Genomic DNA, 23,661 nt, shown 5'->3' on the forward strand with positions numbered 1-23,661 from the left:
ATTATATTCAATTAAGGCTAACCCAATTAATTAAAAAATAAATAACCAAAGGCCATATTTATGATTAGAAACCATTTGATTCATGTGGATGGAAGCTTGGAATGAGAAAATTACCTTGTTTCAAAGCTAGAAGGGCTTAAGTGAATTTCACCCAACTAATACATGACACTAATTGTATCGAATTGGTTCACCTAATTTTGAGACACAATATAGGTAAATTAATATTCAATCCAAATTAGCAGTAAATCTTCCATCTGGGTTTCTACAACTATTCTTCTTCACTAGGTTCAAGACTTAGATCATAGGGATTGTGTTACCCTAGGTGTCTAAATCCTCATACTAGCTCACTAAGTGACTACTACCAAAGATATTCTATATCCATGACTATGAAAATGTGTACAAATAATTTTCTCTATGAAGTCTTCTAGAACTTGTAGTAACACATACAAATTTGATACCCTAAAAAAATGTCACAACCCATTGCTTTTACACCTAATAAAGTGGTGTTCCCTCTACCACATGGATTGGCAAATCCCATAGTTGGCCAAATTTTATTTGAATTGACATTATATTTGAAGGTAATCATTAAAAAAAAAAGATAGTTATAAACCTAATAATGCGCACCACTAATCTTTCTCTCTAGCAATTTCTTGAAATAGTTCATAGATTAGTTATGTATCTATTTTAGTGGGATCTTATGGCTCAGTAAGGGGGATAATTTATTTCTAGAATGCTTTCATTAAAATTGATCTAAAACTATCACAACTGTATCTAATAATTTTATAGTACTTTCAAGCTTTTACAAAAAAAAATGGCATTAAAGAGAGAATACGAGTATTTCTTCCTAGTGTTGTTTGGAATAGTGATAGCCATGGCAGCTTTATGTTGTGTTTCTATTTGGGAGAAGATAAATGCAAGAGGGAAACACCATAGATATTTGAAAGAAAGAATACAAAGTGGAAACCTTAGGAAGATTGAGAAAGGGTGAAGTGAAACAAGCTCATCATCCAACAACACCACATTCAATCTATTAGTGAATAGATTTGTCTTCTAAGAGAACACTTACAAAATGACCCTAAAATGCTCATACAAGAAGACTCAACTAGCACTAATAGTTGGGTCACTTTGCTATTGAAATGCACAAGTGCCCTCTAAATTATTTGGGTACAACTCCTTGTGCAAGATTTACAATGAATTTATAGAACCACAGACATATGTGGTTTTAACCAAAAAGCACAAAAGGCACACGAATATTCGCTTGTAAATACAACATAGATGTGAAGAAACTAAATAACTAAAATAAAATAATAAGTAAATGATACAAAATTCATTTAGCCAATCATTACATTATGGAAGAAATGTAGAAAGAAAAAAAGATTGTACTTTTCAAATACATGAATAACGAAGGCCCAAATTTCTAATAATAGTTGTGGCAATAATCATATGTGTCAAAATTGTACTTAGAGATAGCCAGGATAATTTAAAGATTAACATTGATGAGAAAGCTAACAGACAAACTCAAAATTTTGATATACTAAAACTTTCCTCCTCTAAACACAATAAAACTAAGAAAGATTTGTTTCTTGACACACAAATTGCAGCATGTACCATAAAATCTATAGAAAAATACAATCCCCCTTTCCCTGTCTTTTTGTTATTTTCTGGCTGCTTTCCACGCAGCACAAAGTCTGCTCTCTCCAGCTAAAAAATGGAAACCCCTGCCTCTGAGACTTCCCACAAATAAATAATGATAACAAGTGATATTCGGTTTTCATAACCGAATCTTGATGACCTACACACTTTTTGTTTGGCTTTCATGTTTTTCTTCTTTGAAAGATTTTATTAAATATTATCCCACCGAAACATTATGAATGCAACTTAGGGAAAGATGTGAAATTTCCATCTTAATGACTAGGCAGGATATGTTTTGTTTTGAGAAGCCATCGAGTGCCTTGCTGCCATCATACTTTGACAAGTGGCACGTAGATAAGAAGACAATTTTACTCAAATATGCCTTATCTCACCTTAATATATTTGACGACTCCTTGTTTTCTTTCTGGCTTGGGGGTTAATATCAATGATCTTCTTATATGCTCCGGCAGTGATACTCAATAAAGGACTCGAACACTTGCAACATCTTGATACATGCAACACTGATTTCACTTGGTTATGCCATTAATTTATGAACCATTGTTCCCTATTTCCATTGTACTCACACAGCATACAACACAATAAACCAGGGGTGAAAAGTTGCTTAAGATAGAGAAGCTTTACTCCACGGTATTTGGAACTCAATGCCAATGACTTGTGTAAATACCCCGATTGGAATTAGAATATCCTTTACATCCTAATGTTGACATTTTTCCACATATTTCCACTATGCCTGAGCTTTTTACATTGTGAACTCATCTCTATGGGTTCGAATATGTCTCCCACGGGTTTCACGATCTTGACAGAATTTCGTGATGGAGGTTCACCCGTGCATGTGGTGATGAGAATGGAGCAGATACGATTCAAGAGACCGGACCAAGATGATGGGATTACTACTGCAATTATTTGACTGGTAGATTTTTGAACGATGAGATTTTATATGGACCACTTTGCTTTACCAATACCTTTGGTTGATCAGTGATCGAAGTGCCCCACCATGGATGTGCTCATTTCATCGATCTTCTGCCTCTACCTGTAGACATTTCATCGAGCAATTTGTATATATTTTCTTCATATTTATGGTTCGCATGGTACATTCTTCATTCTGTGTGAACATCATGCATCGCGATGAGGGTACCTTTGCATGGCCGTTTTGTAACATATCTTGTTTGCACTCATCACTTCATTGTGGAGTTCTCTTGTTTTAAGAATTACGAGAGGTTGGGCTTGTGAATGGTTGGTGCTCAAATGCACATTGAGATGATTTCGTGCCATTTCAAACTAGAGTCGATGAGGCGTCCCTTCTCCTTTGACAAGATGCTCGGTTTCATACTCTAGCTTTGATGAAATACCATGATTGTGGTGTTCTTCGGGGGATGTTCTTTGACATTACGGTAAAAAGATCACATACATCGTCAATGTATGCCCGATCATAAAATAATAGAAGAATGGGCTCGGGTGGCTCTTCTGATGTCTTCTGTACACCTATATCATCAAGAAATATATAGAGATAATTTTCACACCAAGTTAAATTGTGATATTGCTATCAGGTTTTAACTGTGTGATTTTGAGTCAAGCTCATTGATCCATGTTTCATGAGTAGTGATTCAACATGAATCCATCTCTCACGAGAACAAATGGAACAATTAGCACTCATTGGATCTAGGTGCTAAGTGTTCTATTTGTTTTCGTTAGAGATGGATTCATGTTGAATTAGTACTCATGAAACATGGATCAATGAGTTTGACTCAAAATCACACAGTTAAATCCTGATAGCAATATTACAATTTGACTAACTGTGGAAATTATCTCCTACTTATCAATTGAGGAGTTTAAGAGGCTTTCTAATGAATGGTTCACAAGGCACAACTCTTGGTGAAGGTTTTGCAAATGGGGTTGCAAGCTTTGGGTTTAACCATGGAGGAAACTCTATAGTTAAGTGTGCTCAGGCTAGAGTAGTACTAGGATGGGTGACCTTTCGAGAAGTCCCGGTGCTTCATCCCTATGAGCATCACCTAGATCCAATAAGTGCTAAGTGTTCCATTTGTTCTCGTGAGAGATGGATTCATGTTGAATCACTACTCATGAAACACGGGTTAATGAGTTTGACTCAAAATCACATACTGAAATCTTGATAGCAATATCACAAGAAATATATATTTCATGAGGACTTCACTAGAAAATGATGACAATGTGTAGTGCCAAAACCAATAGTCAAACCTTCAATAGATGTATTCTTTTCTCCTTAACTTAGAATTCAACTTTTTAGGACAAAAGAAATAAAATTGGTTCATTTGATGGGTGGAAAGCTAAGAAAGAACTTACTATTGCAAAGATAAGTCTTGGCTAGTAAACAACTATATGCAAAAGGGAATTATTGTTTCTTCATATCTATATTCATTAAATGAGCATGACATCCACTATAGTTAGTACCAAGTAAATGGCAAGGAAATCTATAAATTCCTAAAGTTATTTCTTTCTTTGAGTGAAACATGATTGCATTATTACTTTACGTAGACTCTTAGTATAATACACTATATTTATTATTTTTCTATGTTCAAATAAATACATTAATTGTCAAATTTCTATCTCCAACTTCCTCTCACTTATGCTCTATTAGATATTAATTTTTAGTTATCTATATATATATATTGATGTTGATAATTTTGACATAATATTCATGTTGCATTTTGATAATTTTCTATAAAGGAATGGGTATGGTTTTTATTGGGAAATTCTTCAATAAGAGTTTATTCATGATCTTCAACCAACATGTGATTATTTGTATGCATATGTGTATTCTTGTACTCAATAAATGCATATAGCCTTATATACATTACATATAAATTAACAATTTTTCATGTCTACCTATATGATGATAATGTATGAATAATTTATCATTTAAATTTAAAGATTATTATATTTAATGATTTCTAAATTAGCTCAAGTGTGTGAGATAGGTGTCGGATGAAGAATGGCATTTTACCTCTCTTCTAATTTTAGAAATAGCATTCTTAATCTTAGGGAGAATGATCTTAGAAATTATCATGTTGTTTATGTCCTATAATGACCTACTGTTTGTAGGAGTTTTTCAAGAAAATTAATAATGATTAATGTTCCTTACACTTTAGTGTGAAATATGGCATTTATTATGATTATTAACAGACTTTTGTGAAATTTGAAGAACACTACTTATTTTTCTTAACAAGATGATCCTATTTTCTTTAAACCACATAGTGCCATTACATCTCTTGGTTTTACTTGGTTAGACCTACTCCATGCTGCATGTTAGATTGTGGTGACTGAACAGGAAAGTACTGTACATACTCCATAATTTTGGGGGTTTTTTTTGGTACTATTCATAGATTCACCACTAAAGTTATGGCTAATTTATGGCCGACATGTTATAACCTTAAAGTGGTTTAATACTTGTATAAAAGGGCTTAGGGTTAGGGATTGTTTCATAGTGTGATGCAAAATTGCTTCTTGTGGCAGTATTGAGCTATAAGGGATTACAAATTGTAATTAGGTTGTTATCACTGGATTGTAATAAGATTGGACTTGCTGTTTGGTGGATGTAGCCCAGGGATTGGGTGAACCACGTTAAATCTTGGTGCCTTGTGTTCATTTCTGTGTGAACTATTATTTTCTGTTATTAGTTATATTTACATGTAGTTTTTATTTCTGTCCGTGGTTTATCCTAACATTGCACTAGGTATCTTTCATATCAAGAAAGATTCTAGGAAATCTTAACAAATTCATGGTAGGGTGGTAAAGCATTCCTATATTATTCTTGTCCTTATAATCTTAGACAGTTTCTAGAGCTTCTATCAAAAAGGTCAACATAATCAATAAAACTTGGTATTCTGGTAACTTAATTATTGTTTCTTTTAGATTTGAGCATATATGTATTTGTATCATCTCTGCTAAATTTAATTATAATTAATCAATTAATGTTGACTGGTCAATATTCAAATGACTTTGATTCTCCTTGACTTCCAAATATTATGGGGATCGTTGACATGACATTGGTTTTATAGGGGCAATCATTACAAAAATTCTATTACTGATGAACCAAGATATCATCCCATTTTTAGATCAAACACCCATAAAATCAGATTAATTCTAGTTATTATAGACCTTATCAATATAATTGTGATAAATGCACCATACTCATGTTACCTCTGATCTTAGAAAGTAACCAACATCAACACATCCATTACACTTCATGGCATATTATTTTAATGATGCAAAGCTTGTCCTCTCATCACTTTAATGAGTTCTTTTAGAAATAAATTATGTGCTTGCAACAAGAAATCAAATGAGAAAATAGAATGTACGAACATCATGGTGTTGCTTCCACTCTTTTGTATGACTAGGGTTTCACCCTCTATGATTAAGAACTATAAGAATCATTTGAGCATTCTTGGCTTAATTTTTCTCCATGTGGCACTAATAGAATAGGAAATGTGTTGTCTTTAAGCTATGATTCTCTATTGTCCAACCCCATTTCTACACTTTAGGAATTAACCCCACCTCCATGCTTTAGCCCTAATAGAAACATATGGAATTTGGCAAGGTCAATAGTTGAAGATTTCAAAGACTAATTCTAAATTCTTGTTTTAGAAATGTTTTCACATAGCATTGAGAAAACTAAGTAGACTGTCTCTAGTACGGTTACAGTCATAATCAATAGTATCATGAACTTTAATGAGAAATTTGGTTGCACTTTGGTAGCTTGAATAACATGTACATGAAGCATTTCTCTTTACAAGGGAGTTTCAACAAACATGAAAGATCTAGATAAGTGAGATTAAAATATCAAGATTGCATGATGCAACCCAATCCAAGACTAGTCTATATAATCAATCTAATTATTGGAACATTCCAAATCATGATAGTATGAAAATTGTATCAATGGATTATTACTATTAAGTAAGTAAGGCAATTTTTTAGTTCATAAGATAATTTTTATTTAGAGGATTCTTTAGACAAAATAAGGATAAAAGCTATCAATATAAATAAATATTATTTTTCATTCATGAAGTGTAAACTATTAGAAATGTCCAAGGATTTTGTTATATGCTCTAGATCTAAAACTACCCAACTTAACAGTATTGAGTCAATAGAAAATACTAATTCATATTTGCTAAAGATTTACAAACCTATAATTGCTAAAGATTAACAAATTAGACAATTAGAAAATGTCAATTAAAACAATTGCATAAAAAAACCTTATCTTTAATAAAATTGTACAAGTTATGTAAATTTACAACAATTTTTTTTTATAACTTTAATTATAAATGACTCATTTTAATTATAAATTCCAACCATTACACGTACCAATTTAAATAAACAATAAATGGATTCCAACTATAATATTCCTTATTCTAGCCCATGTGATCTAGAAATATTGAAATGAGTGATGTGTTAAATTGAGATTGAGAATTAGTGGTGTTTTTATTGGTATAGAATGTATATCCTTGATGAGACCCCTCTCAGCCATTAATACATTCTTTTGGTGTGATGGCAAAATCTACATGGTATATAAGAACAAATAATCAGTGTGAGTCCCTCAAGCCCTTTGACCCTTCATCCATGTAGGCTTGTATTATCAATGTGGTATGTAGTGGGTGTGAATCCCACAAGATAAATTGTTGTATCCATCTCTATTATGTGAAGGGGTTTTGGTGTAGTGACTATATCCATGATGAGATCCCTATCCACCACTAGGACATGCTTTTGGTGTGATAGAAAAATCTACAATTTTCCATCAGATAAAAAACACATTCTTTTGGCGTGATCTAAAAATCTACATGGTATCAAAGCACAAGTCATTGGTTTGATTCATTCAATCCCTTTGACCCTTCAAATATGCAGGATTGGATTATTAACATGGTATGTAGTGAATGTGATTCCCACATGATAATTGGTTGTATCTAGCTCCATTCTGTGGGGGTTGTTGGCATAGTGATTATATCCTTGATGAGATCCCTATTTACCACTAGTACATTCTTTTTGTGTGATGGAAAATCTACACTATTTTTTCTAGACCACAATAATTTACAAAATAAACTAAAATAATCCATATGAATGAATTATCATTATGACAAACACCTCTAATAAAACCTAATCTTAAACTTGGAATTTCTCACATTATATGATGTTGCATGCATATTTTTAGAATCACCATGTAAATAGTTTTGCACATTCAACATCTTAATTAAGTGGGAATGTATTGCAAAAGAGAAGTCATAAATTCATGCTACTAAACTATACACAAAATCTATGGAAACTGCATACATAGAGTTGTCATGAATGCTTGAAAAAGAAAGAGTACCTTTATAATGAGGGATTGATAGTAGGGTTTTATAGCTTCCACATAAACACTTAATTTACTCTTATAGCACAAATCACATTTTTTGAAGATGGAGATAGTTGTAAGAATAAAAATTATTCATATCAATATCTCCATTTTTTTAATATTAAGAAGTAGCCAAAATGGGGGCTGACCCATACAAAGAAGAAAACCTAGATAGAGAATCAGTCAAAAGTCATTACCATTCAATTCCACAACCTCTATCTTAACCATAAAAACTCCCCATGATAAAGTCTTTTTAAAGATACTACTTGTAAAAACCATCAGAATGCCAACATTATACATAAACTTGGCCAAAATATTTATAGTGGCCATTAAACTAATCTAGTAAAAAATAATAGAGGGAGACATTGGTCCAATATAAAACCTACTAAATATTGAACAAAAAGCTAAACTCAAAGCACACAAGCGGGCAATAACCCTCCTTGCTCTAGTTCTTGGATTCTATAGAAGTAGTTGCAACTAGTCATCAACTAAGAAAATGTATTGTGAGTGAGTCATATCCATTTCCTTCACATCATCAGCCCCTTCCTTGTTATTCTACATGAGGTAGAGGGTGAAGGCCACTAAATAGATCACCCACACTGAGAAATTGGCAACCCTATTAAAATTATCTTTTAGTTCCGTATTCTTCTTGACCAAGTTTGGGATGGACTTCTCCAGCCTGTCGATCTTTGGGATCCCCTTCTCTTTGTTTGTTTCTCCCATAGTGGTCCCCTTCGGCTCAATGTCATCTCCATCTATTTGTTAGGCTTCTGCCCATCCTCTGCCTTAGTAAACTTCACTTTAGTTTGATTGCCCAAATTCCCTATTCTCATAGGCAAAGTAATCGTACCTTGTTCCCCAACATTCTCTCCTTCTCAGAATCTAGGCTAATGGTCTTCACTTTGAAGTTGTCAAAAACCCTAGAGGGGAAAGGGCTTATTTGGTTCCTCCTACATTAATTCCCCATCTTTTCCTTCACTTTCTATTTTCTCCTCTTGCTCCCCATATTTCCTTCTAGTGACTTTATGTTTAGGTCTAGGGCAAGACTTTCTCCCAAAATTACTAATTGAAGTATATCTATTAGGTTTAGCCAAACCATTGTTGGCCAATGGATTTTTCTCTCTAAGTATTTTTCTTGATCTATTGGTTCCCTTCCTAATGGTGGTACCAACACTCTTGACATCGAGCACCTTAATTTTTTTTATTTTTATCTTCCAAGCAAAGGCAATAGGACCCCTATCACTATGGGTATGGGTGGAGGGGGAGGAATTTTGACTCTTATCAATGATTTTTTTAGAGGTAAAGGGCTCTCACTTTGGATTTGAGGGTGAAGGCCTTTGTATAATTTAAAGAGAAAAAAAAAAGGCTTGTTGATGCACTAATTCAGGATGAAAAAGTGATAATAATAATACACCTTGACTTTGTCTTCCATGGTTATGTATCGCATGATTACATAACAAAGTAGTATCTCCATGTTAAGATAGAATTGTTTCAAAAATAAATTACGAAAAGAACCAAAATTTTATAAGAAATACAATTATATCAACTCCTGAATTTATTTAATGAATATCATGTGCATTATTGATGTCATGCTAGTGAGATAACTATGAATTTGAAGAAAAAATTTCACACTTGTGAATATTGAAATGGAAAAAAATTATAGATTTTGAAATTTTGAAATTTATTTTGTTTAATGTCTATGCATATATTTATGTTACCAATTTTTCATTAATGAATAGATTTATCTCATATTTCAACCATTATCTAAATGTTTTTAAATTTAACTAGAGCTTTATTGAAGATGATAATTGTAGTGGATGTTCAAATATGATAGCAATAATGATAGTGAAAATCTAGTATATATTTTGCGATGAGGTTAATAAATATCTCCTTAGCACCAAATCCATGAGTGCCATGCAAACAAATTTAATTAATTTTTTTTTGAAATTGATTTTTTAATGTTATTTTTTCTTCTAACACCCATTAAGATCACTAGAAATCAAGCCAAGGGAAGATAAATGAATTTTTGTTAGAAACAATGATCCAAAAGAGAACATGGATCATAGAAGAATGAAATGGATATTAGCTAAGGAATATTCTAAAGATTTCCTAATTGAGTGAGGGTTTATATCAAAATGGATACCTTTCACTATGTGGCATAAGAAAGAAAATAAAGAGAAAAAGAATCATACAATAACAACACACCAAAACTAAACTACCCTAAGCATATTTCAATATCATTTAGATAGTTGACAAAATAAATAGTTCACACAATAAACATATGTAACTAAACTTTATGGAACACAAACTAACAAAACTACAAAACCTCATTTTTCCTATAATGATGGATGACAAACAAAACTTTAAAATGAAAATGCAAAATAGATAAAAACCTCTCTAGAAAGTAATATCATTCTCAACTAAAACACAATAAATAACTATAAAATGGATGCCATCTTAAATCTGGTCTAAATGGGAGTGGATATTATCTACACAATAATCATGGTGGATGATAGGCTGAATATCTATGATTCCATTTTAGGCAACTGTTGAACCTACTTTAGAATTGCTACATTGTTTTTGTGGTGGAGGGCTGATGATTAATGGTCTTCTATAGTCTTAAATAGAGAAATCACTTTATATTGTAAGCAAAATATTCAAATAGACAATGTAGATAATGAAAAACTATCATTAAGGGAAATCCTAATATATCAAAGACGTCAATTTGAGAGGAGGCAAAGTGGAAAGTGATTATATAGAAGATCACTAATTGTGTTTGTACTGTGACCTTTTGAAAATTGGACAAATAAATTTTCCTTTCTTTTTTATCCTCAATGTTCTTTGTAAAAATAAATAAATTACTATCTATATAATGTTACTACTCTGCTTCTTTGTGGGTATGAGGTTTAGATTAATTATATATAATTTAAAAGTAGGGCAAATAGAAAGAATTGAAGAATACTTAGTTAAGAACAAATATTATATAACTAGATAAATAGATAGACATACTACCTAACTGAGTGAGTGAGTGACTGATTTTAATTTCTAAATGTGAAACATTTAAAAAAAGTAAATTAAAGCCTTCATATCGCACTCTCTCTCTCTCTCTCTATATATATATAGACTTGAATTACTCTAACATTAAATTAATTAATTTATAAGTGAATAAATATATTACATTCAATATTGCTCAATTTTAAAATTTAAATTCTTAACATATCATTACTAAATGGGACAGGCTAATTTTTTGAAAAGTAGTCAATGCACAGTTGGAATGGAGGATAACAACATCCTTACTAAATATTCATATTTCCAATTTAAATCCAAATTTCATAACTTTTTAAATATATGTAGACCTTTTTGAAATTATTCGTTAAAAATAATTTATTATCTGTTATACAACTCTCCATAATTTAAAATGAAATATTTGATATAAATAAATAAAGTTTAATATCATCACTACGTGAACTGAAGAAAAGTAGAATACATAAAATGATCACATCGCATACAATACTGAATGGCTGATACGTTATTAGATATGCTATGAGACATTAAGATATCATAGTTTAATGATTACAAGTTGCTAAGTTATAAAATGCATGTAGAAAAATTCAATAGTTAAGATAATATTTATCTGCAGAACATTGCAGCCAATGAAATGCCCACCGTTGGGTTAGGTTCTCCACTTTAGACGCTTTTAATTGTTATTGTAGATTCCTCTAAATTACTTAATGGTAAATGTCTTTATAGAGTAATAATAAATCAAAACACTGTGACATAATTTATCTATCAATAATCTATATAAAATATATTCCCTGCTCTTTTGTTTTTTCCTATTTGAAATATCTTATTTATCAACTACATCTTTCAGTAGATCATTCTTTATGAGAAATTGCATGGTCTCATCAATAGCTTCCGACAGATGATACTTATAAGAGAATCCCATATCCAGCAATTTCTTTGAAGAAACAGGCAGGTATGTCTCAATCCCATTATCATCATCCAACCTGTACAAAATATGATTAAAATGAGAAGACGTAATAAACACTGGGAAGCTCAATGATGTGCATGATTGAAATGAGAAATCGTTTCCTTACTTGATATGATTCTTGAGCTGTGCATATTGTTTAGCAAGAAAATCCTTGAGAGACTTGAGACTCAAAGAATCAGATGCGCAAACATAGCGATTTTGAGCATTGGGATGTTCCATAAGAAATATGTGGGCATTGCATGTATCTTCAATATGAACAAGTGGTATAGATCCCAAGAGCAAATCGGAAAGCTTGTAAAGTTCATAAAATTCGTCATTTCCTGTCAAATTTGGTCATATTAGAACTATGAAGAAACATGAGAATGATAAAAAAAGTACGATTGGAAACAGATATTTATACCTCCCGCTAGAGCTAAAATTGTTTGAACAGATGTTAAAGCAGTCGTAGTTGTAAGCCAAGGCCCAATCACCAAACCTGGTAAGATGCTTATTACTTCAATTTTATTACTATGCCCATGATATTTAAGGGCCTCCTCTTCTGCCAAGGTCTTAGCTACCGCATACCAAGCTGCCTTTGCTGTTTGAGACTTGAGCAAATTGACTGGGCTCCAACAGGCTTCGTCAAGCCATTTTTGGGTGAATTCCCCCTTTTCATTCATTGGAGAAGCAGCTGAAATTGATGAAGTGAAAATTACACGTCTAACAGATTTTGCTCTCGCGCAGGCTCTCATTACATTGTGCACCCCATTTACAGCAGGTACAACAAAATCATCCTTCAAAAACGACATCCATTACACATGAGTTTACAAAAAGATTTAAATACTTGCATAGATGATAATTTTTGAAAATGTCGTAATCAGTCTTTAACTATTATTATTATTAAGAATAAAGAGATGATGAGTCTTTTTTATGTGCATACCAGATTAGGTTTTGTAAAATCCATGGGACCTGCCACATGAAATACTCCATGACAGCCCTCAACTGCTGAATCAAAGCTACCCTCTAAACACAAATCAGCTTTGAAGAGCTTAAGCCTTTCTTCTGCCCCGGGCAGCTTCAACAAGGTCCCAGATTTTGTTTCGTCCCCTACATATCATCAAACCATTATATAAATGGGACAATCTAATATATCTCTTAAATACAGTGTTGTATTTTTTTCCTTAAGAAGTAAGTTATACCTGGGTCTCTAAGGGTTGCATTGACAGTGTAGCCCCTTTCTAGCAGATTTTTGACCAGCCATGATCCGATGTATCCCGCTGCTCCAGTCACACACACTTGTTTTATATTCTGCTTACCTTTGACAGCCATTGAATTCCTACTTCGAGAAAATTGTCAGTGTACATTTATAAGATGAAGAAAGAGATATTATGTCTACTTTCTACAGCGCCATGCTCAAAATAGTGGAGGTTTCTTGAGCCTTTGGAGTTCAGAGAAAAATACTTGAACACGGCTCTCCCATCTGATATTTAAAGTTATTCGTGCTATGCGATTATATATATCTCTCCAGCCGTATACGGAGTTCTTTTATCAGGAGAAAAAGATGCCGAGTATTGGATTAGGTGTACAGAAAGCCTGGATGCAAAATATGGTTGGTATTTTATCAGTATTGAGACAGATTGTTTGTTTTAAATACTCACTGGAGGAAAACAAATTAGGTAGAATGCTAATTAGGTGAAATAAGATAGCGACATTCGTAGAAATATGTCCAACTTAATATGGGATTCTTATCAAAAAGTCTACGTAGAAGTACAAATGGGGAAGAAATCTGACCATGATATTTATTATGTAATGGTTGTTTGTCTTCTACCGTTGAAATTTGTGAGTATTCCATTACTTAAATGTAAAATTATTTAAATGCGTAAAATTATTGTAATTGTAAGTTTATGTTTATCGATAACATAATATGTTTTTGTGATTTATTCATTAAACTTATTGCGAATATAAAATATAGATTTTTGTAAGTTTATGTTTATCGATAACATAATATGTTTTTGTGATTTATTCATTAAACTTATTGCGAATATAAAATATAGATTTTTTTAAAATTTTACAATCTCTTATGCAATATATATTTACTAACCAATCATTTTACATCTTGAAATAGACCAATAGTATGATATTAATCTTTTTGATACAATGCTTGTTTATATGAATAATGAATATGAAATGGCTCTTCAAATAGATATGAACAATAATGTATTAACATACCTTCAAATATATGTATGAAAGCAATATGTTCTTTGAACAGTGATTATGAAAGTCAATCTCCAAAAGATTTATACTCTAATAATGATCAACACCTCATAGCCTCACACACACACACACACACACACACACACACACACACACATGTATGTATGTATGCGTATATATATATGTATGTATATATGTATATACATGTGTGTGTGTGTGTGTGTGTGTGTGTACACATATATATGTATGTATATATGTATATATGTATATACATATATACATACATACATAGATATGTACATATATACATACATATATATGTGTATATATTTATATATACATATACATATATACACATAAATGTGTGTGTGTGTGTGTGTATGCAGTTATGGATTGCACTTGATATATGTGTGTATAGTACTTTAAATATATTTGAATATAAATAATGAATATTTATCGATGAAAATTGAATTACAAGAAGTAGATTATTGTATGTCTCTTGAAGTGTGATCTTCAATGATATATATATATATATATATATATATATATATATATATATATATATATATATATATATATATATATATATATATATATATATATATATATATATATATATATATATATATATATATATATATATATATATATGTTGACATGTCTAAGAAGAGGAGGCATATAACAAATACAAATTCGATATAACAAATCGAAAACCAATGATTAGTGGCTATAATGATAATATGAATGCATCATGATCATTAGCTATAATATGAAGTCCAATCCACAGTCACAATTTTCAATTGGTTTTTTAGTATGAAGCCCAACATTGCAATACAAAATGGCAATAATATCCGATCTCTCATATATCTGAATCAAGTTCATTTGATCATTTTGGATCATGAAATAAACCTCTTCATAATACATGTGGAACATATTCAATCTTATATTATGGATGATCACTTTTATTCAATAATAAGATCAATGTCATTATATGATTTCAAATATTATGTATGCATATGTATACACAATGTATATTGAACATATTGTTACCTAAATTAATCTAACTAAAGCTATCAATATCAACACTCCCTCTTAGATATGGAAGATGAAAAATTGACCAAGTAACCAGTAATACTACCTTATTCGTGATATCATAAGATATGGTATGCATCTTAAGAGTATCAAGTTACATGACATTCTTCATAACACATCTTCATTATGGTATGTGCACTAAAATCAAGTCTCATGATGTCTATCATAATAGATTATGGTATATCTATGGATATAGTTATCCACCATGACTATCTCATAAGGATCATAATGAGTTTCAAGTAATATCAAGTCTTGTGATATCTATGAAGATGTCTGAGAGATACTAACTATCATGACATGTCCATGGATATCAAGTCAAATGATATCCATCATGATTGTGAGACCATTCATTCTAAAGTTGTCTCCTTACAATGTGAAATACAAATGTACATTATTTGAAAGATCATCACCTTTCAATAATGTACACAAGGGGCCAATCGAGTCACACACATTTCATCCACCATGAATCATATAATAGGATAGGTTCATCATGGCTACCCCAAGTGGTGGATTCACGTCAAACTTCTCTTTCATAAAGACAAATGCATTATAGGGGATTGTACCTTGAACTTCTCCTTCATGAAGAATAAATCATGAAGCAAACACTAACCTTTATACCTCCTTGTCCAAGGTTTCTTCTGATGAAATTTCAAATTCACATTGAATTTAATATCATCCTTTCGACTTCCTCATCCAAGGTTTCCTCTTATGGATTGTCAAACTCCCTCTAAATCAAATATCAACCTTTTGACCTCCTCGTCCAAGACTTTATGTAATTGATTTTTAGACTTCCCTTGAATGTTGATTGTTCCTCTTCAAAGAACTAAAACTAATATGAAAGAAACTAATCTAGACATGAGTGACCAACTCAAACTTATGAAAGTAAGCTATGCCTTCATCCTTTAGCCTATGTGACTTTCACATGGGATGCATCATTCTTTTCTCTTGAATGCTTCTTGATACAACTAATATCTATATGTCAAGAAATATCATAACATATATGTTCACACAAAGACCTTGTAACTGGAATACATTGAACTTCATTCCATAAATTCTAGTCATTAGATTAGTAATCATGAGATAAATTGTCTCAACATGGTCCACTCTATCTAGACTAATATGACCAAGATCCTTAGATGTCAACTAGAGAAAATCCTCTAGATGCTCTGTTTGTCATAGAGGAATACCCTACTCAAATATCTCTCTCTAAGAGACTCTTATTATTGGGAATGATCCACATATAGATCATATTAGGTGTACATGAAAAGAAGGAAGACCACACCCTTCACTTGATCTCACATGCTATCTTTAGATCATGCCTAGTAACTATTGATACTATAGCTCTTTCCTTACCACATATCCATTGCAAAAACCTTGTGGATCATTGAGTTTCTTTACCTTTTAATATACAAAACTAATTAATTTTTCATGCTTCTAGATTGACACAAGCACTAAGGATACTATGTGTATTATGAAAATAATAACATCTACATGACCTTGTTTGTCTTCCTCTAGGTAGGTCATTTAATCAATTCATACCATTCCCAAACCACCATGACCATTACATGTGTTATTTTAAATGAAGCTTTCTTAACATTTTTGGAATTCTCAAACCTTCAAACTAGACATCATACTATGTAATTCATATGTAGGTAGTTAGAAGAGTGAATAAGGTTTTCATATCTACTTAAAGCCTTTCAACAAATACATTTTGTGCATATTTATTGTTTAATCTTGTCATCCATGACATGGTATTTTTTTTGGAAGTTATTGAGAATCTAAGATTCTTTTTTCACACCTTCACATTTGTACAAAATAATTTAGACAATTCACATGACTTTGACACATCTCTCCCAAGAGACATTATTTCTTCACTTGCATTGTTTGTTTTTATTTTAAAAATAGTCGAAATGGGGGCTAACCAAAAATAGAAAAATAAGGCTAAAAATTAGTCAAAAGTCATTACCATACAATTAACCAACCCCCTTCTATAATATTGAAAACCCTCAAACTAAAATGTTTCTATACTTAAACTTACTACATCTAATAAATATGATATTGTCAGATTTATACATGAAAATAGCCTAGTAAACATTTGTGGGCCATAAAAAAGTCTATTAATTAACAAAAAAGTAAGCCCTCTAGGCCAAGAAGAAAATAGATATAATAAACAAAAAAGAAAAAGAAAACACACAAGCAGTAGCTAACTCTCCTTATTCTAGTTCCTTGGGTTCTCAAAAAGCAAGCATAGTCATTTGTCTACTAGGAAGCCATACAATGACTGAGTAGTCTGCATGTCTTTAGCATTTGTAGTCTCCTTTCCAACTTGCAATAAGTGAAGGGTAGCAGTAATAAAATGTATCATTGACAAAAAAAATTTTGCGATTCTTTCAAATTTTTTCTCTAGGTCCTCATTTTTCTTGATCATACTAGTGATAGATTCCTCTAGCTTAGTAAAATCCAGACTTTCCAAAGGTTTTTTGATACCAATAGTTTTCCCTATATTACTTTCCTTGAACTTTGAAAGTCACTTGGCACTGTGTTCCATTCTTTTTGTTTATTCCCTTCAATAGGTTCTACCCCCTGAGTCTGACTGTGCATATTAAAGTCTCTAATAAGGGAAGTAATGGTGCCCTTCTTACCCACATCACACTCTTTCCTAGCCTCTAGAGTGTTAGCCTTAGTTTTAATATATAAGACACATAGGAAGGCATAGGGCTATTCTGATCACCACCTAGGTCCTCCTGATTCTTCCTTTCACTACCTGCCTCTTCCTCCTCCTATTCACCATGATCTCTTAATCGACCTATTATTGACCTTTCTAGCAGTAGTTCAAGCACTTTCAACATCTAAGAACTAAAATTTCTCTATTTTGATCTTTCTAGTAGTAGCATAGTTTCATAACCTAATACATGATTTTGGATCTTGTTATTGAATGCTATCTCCAATCCCTAGAGGAGGCCTAACACTTTCACCTCATTACTTGAATCTTTCCTAGAACTAGACACATACGTTGATGTAGGATCCTTGTTCATCCAAGATAAATCCCCCACTGTCCACCCTTTCATTCCTCCTTGAACCATCATAATTTATTTTCTACCAGTTTAGGGGAGTTGACTTCAATTAAGTCCCCTTCCTTTTTTGGGCCTTTGAACTATTCACTTTTTCCATTGAGTGGGATACATCCCATACTTCCATCTAATACCTATCCATTTATATAGGGGGGTGGGGGAAGTTTCCATTTGTAGACCATAGAATATTCTTTAATTAATGTCATAGTTATTCAAAAAACCACCTTTGATGGGGTAAAGTTTTCCCTTAATGTAAAGTTATTTCTCTATTTCCATATGTTCTAGCACAATGGGATAGGAGCGAGGGGGGTGTAGGTGGATTTCCATAAATTTTTATTAATGGGATGGTATGAGGGGAATCTTCAGCCAAGGATAAACTATTAAGTGTCACTAATCATGATGCATGAAATCATCAACTAACTAAATAACTTCTACCAGATCTAAGTAGAATACAAGTATTGAATTAAGAGGTGGGAGATGGTCTCTTCCTCACACCTACACACAATACACTGATTAACCATTTAGAAATCATTCCTTTTGAGGTTATCAATTGTGAGTATGTTGTTGCATAACAAACAACTAGGAGAAATTAAGCCTGCGTAGGTAGTGAGTCTTCTGAACATATCTCCAATCAAAGGCCCCAGACTCACAAATAATAATATTATACACTGATTTCACATTGAATTCCCACTAGAATTTTTGTCCCATATTATTTTATCTCTATTTGGGAAGGAGGATAATTTCTTTGAGGACAAACCCCAACTCCACATATATGTCGTTCCCTGCAAGATTTAAACTACCCATATTGAATTATTTCCACTCATTAGTTTAAATATAATTGGCACCCTTAAGATTGAATTCATTGCCTCCCTTTTTTTTAGAGAAAAAAAAATAGTGAATATTAGAGGGGAGTCACCAATCCATCTATCCTCCCAAAACCTAACCAAATTTCCATCTCCAATGTTCCACCTAATACCTCCCCTTTAGTGCTTATTCTTAACAATATTAGTCCATATCCTTGATCCATCTAGGAGACCTTTGGTGTAAAGCACTTGATTTAAAGGTTCTCCTGCCAAATATTTTACTCTCATAACTCAACACTTTGCAGCCAAATCCTAGCTCTATCTACAACCATTTTTAGTCATGAGGGTCATGTTTAAATTCCCTATTTTCCCCATATTCAAACCCCTTTGAGACTTGGATCTACAAAAAAATTCCTAGCTAACAAGACTCAATTTCATCTTCTCCTTCGTTTTTGACCACATAAAGTTCCTCTATTTTTTTAAAGATGTCTCTAAATTGACCAGATACCTTGAGTAAAGACAAAAAAAAAAGTCTAGGATACTCTAGAGAGAGGACATAATGAGTTGTGGTTTCTCAAATTGTTGAGAACCTTACCTTTCCAACCTACCAACTTCCTTAGCATTCTTCCACCACTGTGTTTTGATAATTAAGGGGTGACTTGCTTCATTGTGAGGGGGAGGCCTAGATAGATGTTATGAATGCATACCACTTGGAAATCCATCTCCCATGTTATCCTTTATTGTAGAGCCATTTTGGTTTTGAAGAAGTAGAGTTTTCTCTTCTAATAGTTAATGTGCTTTCTTGATACTTCAGAATATTGATTCAAAATTTTCTCCCATGATTTAGCTTTCGTAATGGAATATAATCCATATATGAAGGTGTTGGAGTTTCAAAACTACCAAGCAACAAAATACTTGATACTTGGATTTTGAAGATAAAACTTGGTCTAAGGGTTAGCAAACTCCTATACTTAACTACTTGAATACTTCAGTTCTAGATCCAACCTCAACAAGATCACATGGATTCTCTATTCTTAGGTTCTGCAAAACCATGGTGAGTGCACCTTAGGGATATATGAGAAAATAAATGGTTTATGGTTCTTGATTTCAACCTATTCTTATTAACATCATGCTTTCTACTTCACTTCTATCCCTTACAACAGAAAATGGTCACAATTCTTCTATACTTCACAAATAATCCTTGACAACAATAGCTAACAATGACATACAAGGAAATATTTCAAATAAGTACTAGCCAGTAGTTTAGCTCTTCATACAATAAAGTAAAGATTGATTTTATTTATATTTATGCTCTGTGCAACCCCATTAACTCAACAATTTGCATTCTAAGTAGTGATTAGTGCCTTATCCATTGGTACAGAGAAAATCACACCAGTAAAGCTTGATCTATTCAATTTCCTTACAATTGAAACTATCAACAGTTAACTCTAAATTATCTTCTTATCAAGATCCTCCCCACACACCTAGAAAACCTATCAATTCAATGAAATTATTTATTTAATTATTTGAATTAAGAGAAATCAATGAATTAAAATGAATGAACATTATTTATTGATTTTCAAATCTGTAGATATATGAGAAAGAGACAAAATTCAGAGAAATAGATATTTGCAAAACAAGTTTCCTTTATATTTATCTTCCTTGAAAAGAATACATTACTAGCATCTAGTTCAAAATAACTCAAGATTGAATACCTAATCCTCTCATGTTCTAATTGCTCTCAGATATGCAAAGATGAATACATCATTAAATTCACACAGAGACTATTGGACTAAATGCAAAAATATCCTAAGGCTCAAAATTATATAGAATGCAACCCCTTTCTCTAGCCTTGGGATCTCATTTATATAGCATGAGATGCAAAAAGCTTTAGGCTTAGAGAAGAATGACAACTGTACTTAAGATAGAAATATATTACAAACAAAAGGTTAATGTCATAATAAGACAAAAAATTGTGTAATACAATGTCTTTATCATGAATTTTCTTGTCGTGGGGCCATTTCTATTGCATCACCTCATTGCTGAGAGGCTTTATGTGATGATTGGTCTAGATGTATCTATTGTTCTTTTAACTATGGGACTACCTGATGTGCATTTGGTGGGTGATGTTTTGATATCTAAAAATTGACTATGACTCATGGCTCTACCTGAAAATCATTAGATTGAACTACCAATTCAATAGTTATAAATGGTTTTTCTTCTTTCCTTTCCTCTACTCTAGTCTGTGCATCAACAATCTGCAATTCATCTAGATGAGCACCATCTTCATTATTTTCCTTAGATATTCACTAATTGGCTTGAGAAAGATCTATCATCCACTTGTTGAAAAGTGAATCATCTATCCAGAATGTTCAAAATTTCTTGTTGCTTCCTTCAAATTTCTTCTCCTAACTACTAAATTTCAGCAAAATCCCTTTTAAAAGAATAAAAGATATCTGTACCCTGACAATTTCCTCAGTTCTTTTTGTAAAACATATGTGATTCTTTTCATTTATGACCTTTATTAGTCTGATACATATTAGACCATCTAATTCCTTACCCCACTCTTCTTTGTCTTTCAATCTATCCATATTCTTTTGTGCATGAGGGAACAATCAAAAAATTTCACCAAGATATTTTGAAAAGTAATTTATAATCCTCCTTTGTAGCACAATTCTCTTGTTATCAAGATTTGAGAGGCCATTAGTCATGTCAAAAGTTCTCTCTACTTGCTCACAAGAAGGACTAATGACTGAACAACATAAATTTGTGATATCATTGTCCCTACTATAACATTTTTTCATTATTGGCTTCAAGATGGCCTCATTATTTTAAAGCTCTTTCCATATATCCATTAATTTTGACATTGTTCATAAATGCAGGCCAATTAATCCTATCCACTAGATATATAATGTTTTTTCTTATTTTATCTTCATATTGAATATCCGATTCCACACACATGGCCCATAATTTGTTCTTTTCTTCTTGAAAATCTTTAGCTATATAAAATTGGTGTCACTATGGGGTAGCTAGTATTTCTACAAGGGGAATTGTATTGAATGGTGCAATTGGAGGATGAGAAGGATAAGTAATTTTTGGCTGACTAGATCCCTCTCCTACTTTTCTCTTCCCCAATTGTTTCTCCATTTGAGCATCTTTTCCTTCCAGCTAGTGTATTTTATTTCCTCTTTCTTTAGAGGCCTCTAACACCTTTTCAAAGATAACATTTAATTATAGGATTTTTGTTTGTCCTAAGTAACAACTACTACCCAAAAATCTATCATTTCCTTGGTCATCTTAGAAACCTTTTCATTGTCTACCTCATCCACTCTATAAACCATGAGACTACCTGTGTGTTCAAAATCTAAAACCTCTTGAATCTGGGCTTTGTCTCTTTTCTTGATGGACCACATCACTAAGGCCTAATGGCCATTACTGTATTTTAACTCCTTATGGGCTTGTAGGACTTCCTCCTTAGTTTTAATCTTGGTGTTCTTTGATTTCCTTACTATATCAAAAATCATTGCATTGGCAATGTCCCAATCAAGTAAAATTAAAATTCTTGAATCTTTTAGTAGCTATCCATCCCTTTCAAGGGTTATTTATGCAGATTCCTCAACAAAACTAGTGTTGACCTCCTCCTCAACTTCATAGTCCCACCTGCCAGGTTGCCATGTTCTAAGTCTTTTGCATTTTTCTTCAAAATTGTTTATATTCCTTCTCCACAAAAAATGAGTGAATGCTATTGACTGCACAAAGATTTCATCATCTATGAACTTCAAAGATGCCTATTATACTACAAGATCTATTTCTTTACCTTTGAAATCTCCTATAGTGAGGGCTAATGTTGGCATAGGGAGTTCCTTAGGAACTCCCTCTTCTATGCCAATTTTTTGCTATTACAATGTCCTTCTCCCCTCCCATTTGTCCTAGCTATTCTCTCAATGATATTTCATCATCTATTCAGAGTCCTGTTTGGTTAGAAGAATATTCTTTAGCCCTAGAAGAAGAATGCTATTCTAGTTTCTGACTCTTGGGAGCATGTGTAGTTGGTTGACTTTTTTAATTTTCCTTTTATAAAGAGGTACAAGTTGTACACTCTTTGCCACTATATATCTAGGTCTTCTTTGTAATGTGTATTGACCTAGTGATATGATTGCCGTATTTTCTAATCTAGTCTCTACCTTAGCTACCTTATCTAGGTAAGTTTGAGTTAGGATTGCCTTCTTCTCATTTAAGGTTTATATGGTAAAACAAACAAAATTATTCATTAGCATATGTATCCTAATAACCCAATATCTCTTATCAGTAAGAGGGTTATACTTTGGTTCAAAAGCATTAATAAACTCAAGAACTCTACTGTATACTTTCCATTTTTCTTTTCTTATTCTTGCAAAAAAAAATTGTTCCTAATTATTTTTAATTATATCCTCTTGATCAGCCTATGAGCTCTGCCTCTTTGAATTCTCCCATTTTCCATAGGATTTCTGCAATTCC

At 32.3% G+C, this 23,661-nt stretch overlaps 1 protein-coding gene across 1 annotated transcript; it reads right to left on the minus strand.

Moving 5' to 3' along the window:
• Window positions 1-11,517: 11,517 nt before the first annotated feature.
• Window positions 11,518-13,557, minus strand: LOC149568464 (putative anthocyanidin reductase). The gene is made up of 5 exons (XM_089817564.1): window positions 13,184-13,557; window positions 12,925-13,091; window positions 12,406-12,778; window positions 12,112-12,325; window positions 11,518-12,021 (listed from the first exon to the last, which is right to left on the minus strand). Exons 1-5 carry the CDS (start codon window positions 13,311-13,313, stop codon window positions 11,862-11,864), a joined length of 1,044 nt encoding a protein of 347 aa, XP_089673690.1. The 5' UTR covers window positions 13,314-13,557; the 3' UTR covers window positions 11,518-11,861.
• Window positions 13,558-23,661: the final 10,104 nt, after the last annotated feature.

This window comes from Cupressus sempervirens, chromosome 3 (genome assembly GCF_028749045.1).
Source record: "Cupressus sempervirens isolate cs-2001-9-10 chromosome 3, ASM2874904v1, whole genome shotgun sequence".
NCBI classification, from domain to species: Eukaryota; Viridiplantae; Streptophyta; class Pinopsida; order Cupressales; family Cupressaceae; genus Cupressus; species Cupressus sempervirens.

What these genes read in the sequence shown, in the direction of transcription:
- LOC149568464 (XM_089817564.1), bottom strand. Translation starts at nt 13,313, where the DNA reads ATGGCTGTCAAAGGTAAGCAGAATATAAAACAAGTGTGTGTGACTGGA. An exon ending in AATTTTAGCTCTAGCGGGAG is followed by an intron (nt 12,326 to 12,405) that starts GTATAAATATCT and finishes CAAATTTGACAG; the next exon opens with GAAATGACGAATTTTATGAA. An exon ending in CAGCTCAAGAATCATATCAA is followed by an intron (nt 12,022 to 12,111) that starts GTAAGGAAACGA and finishes TATTTTGTACAG; the next exon opens with GTTGGATGATGATAATGGGA.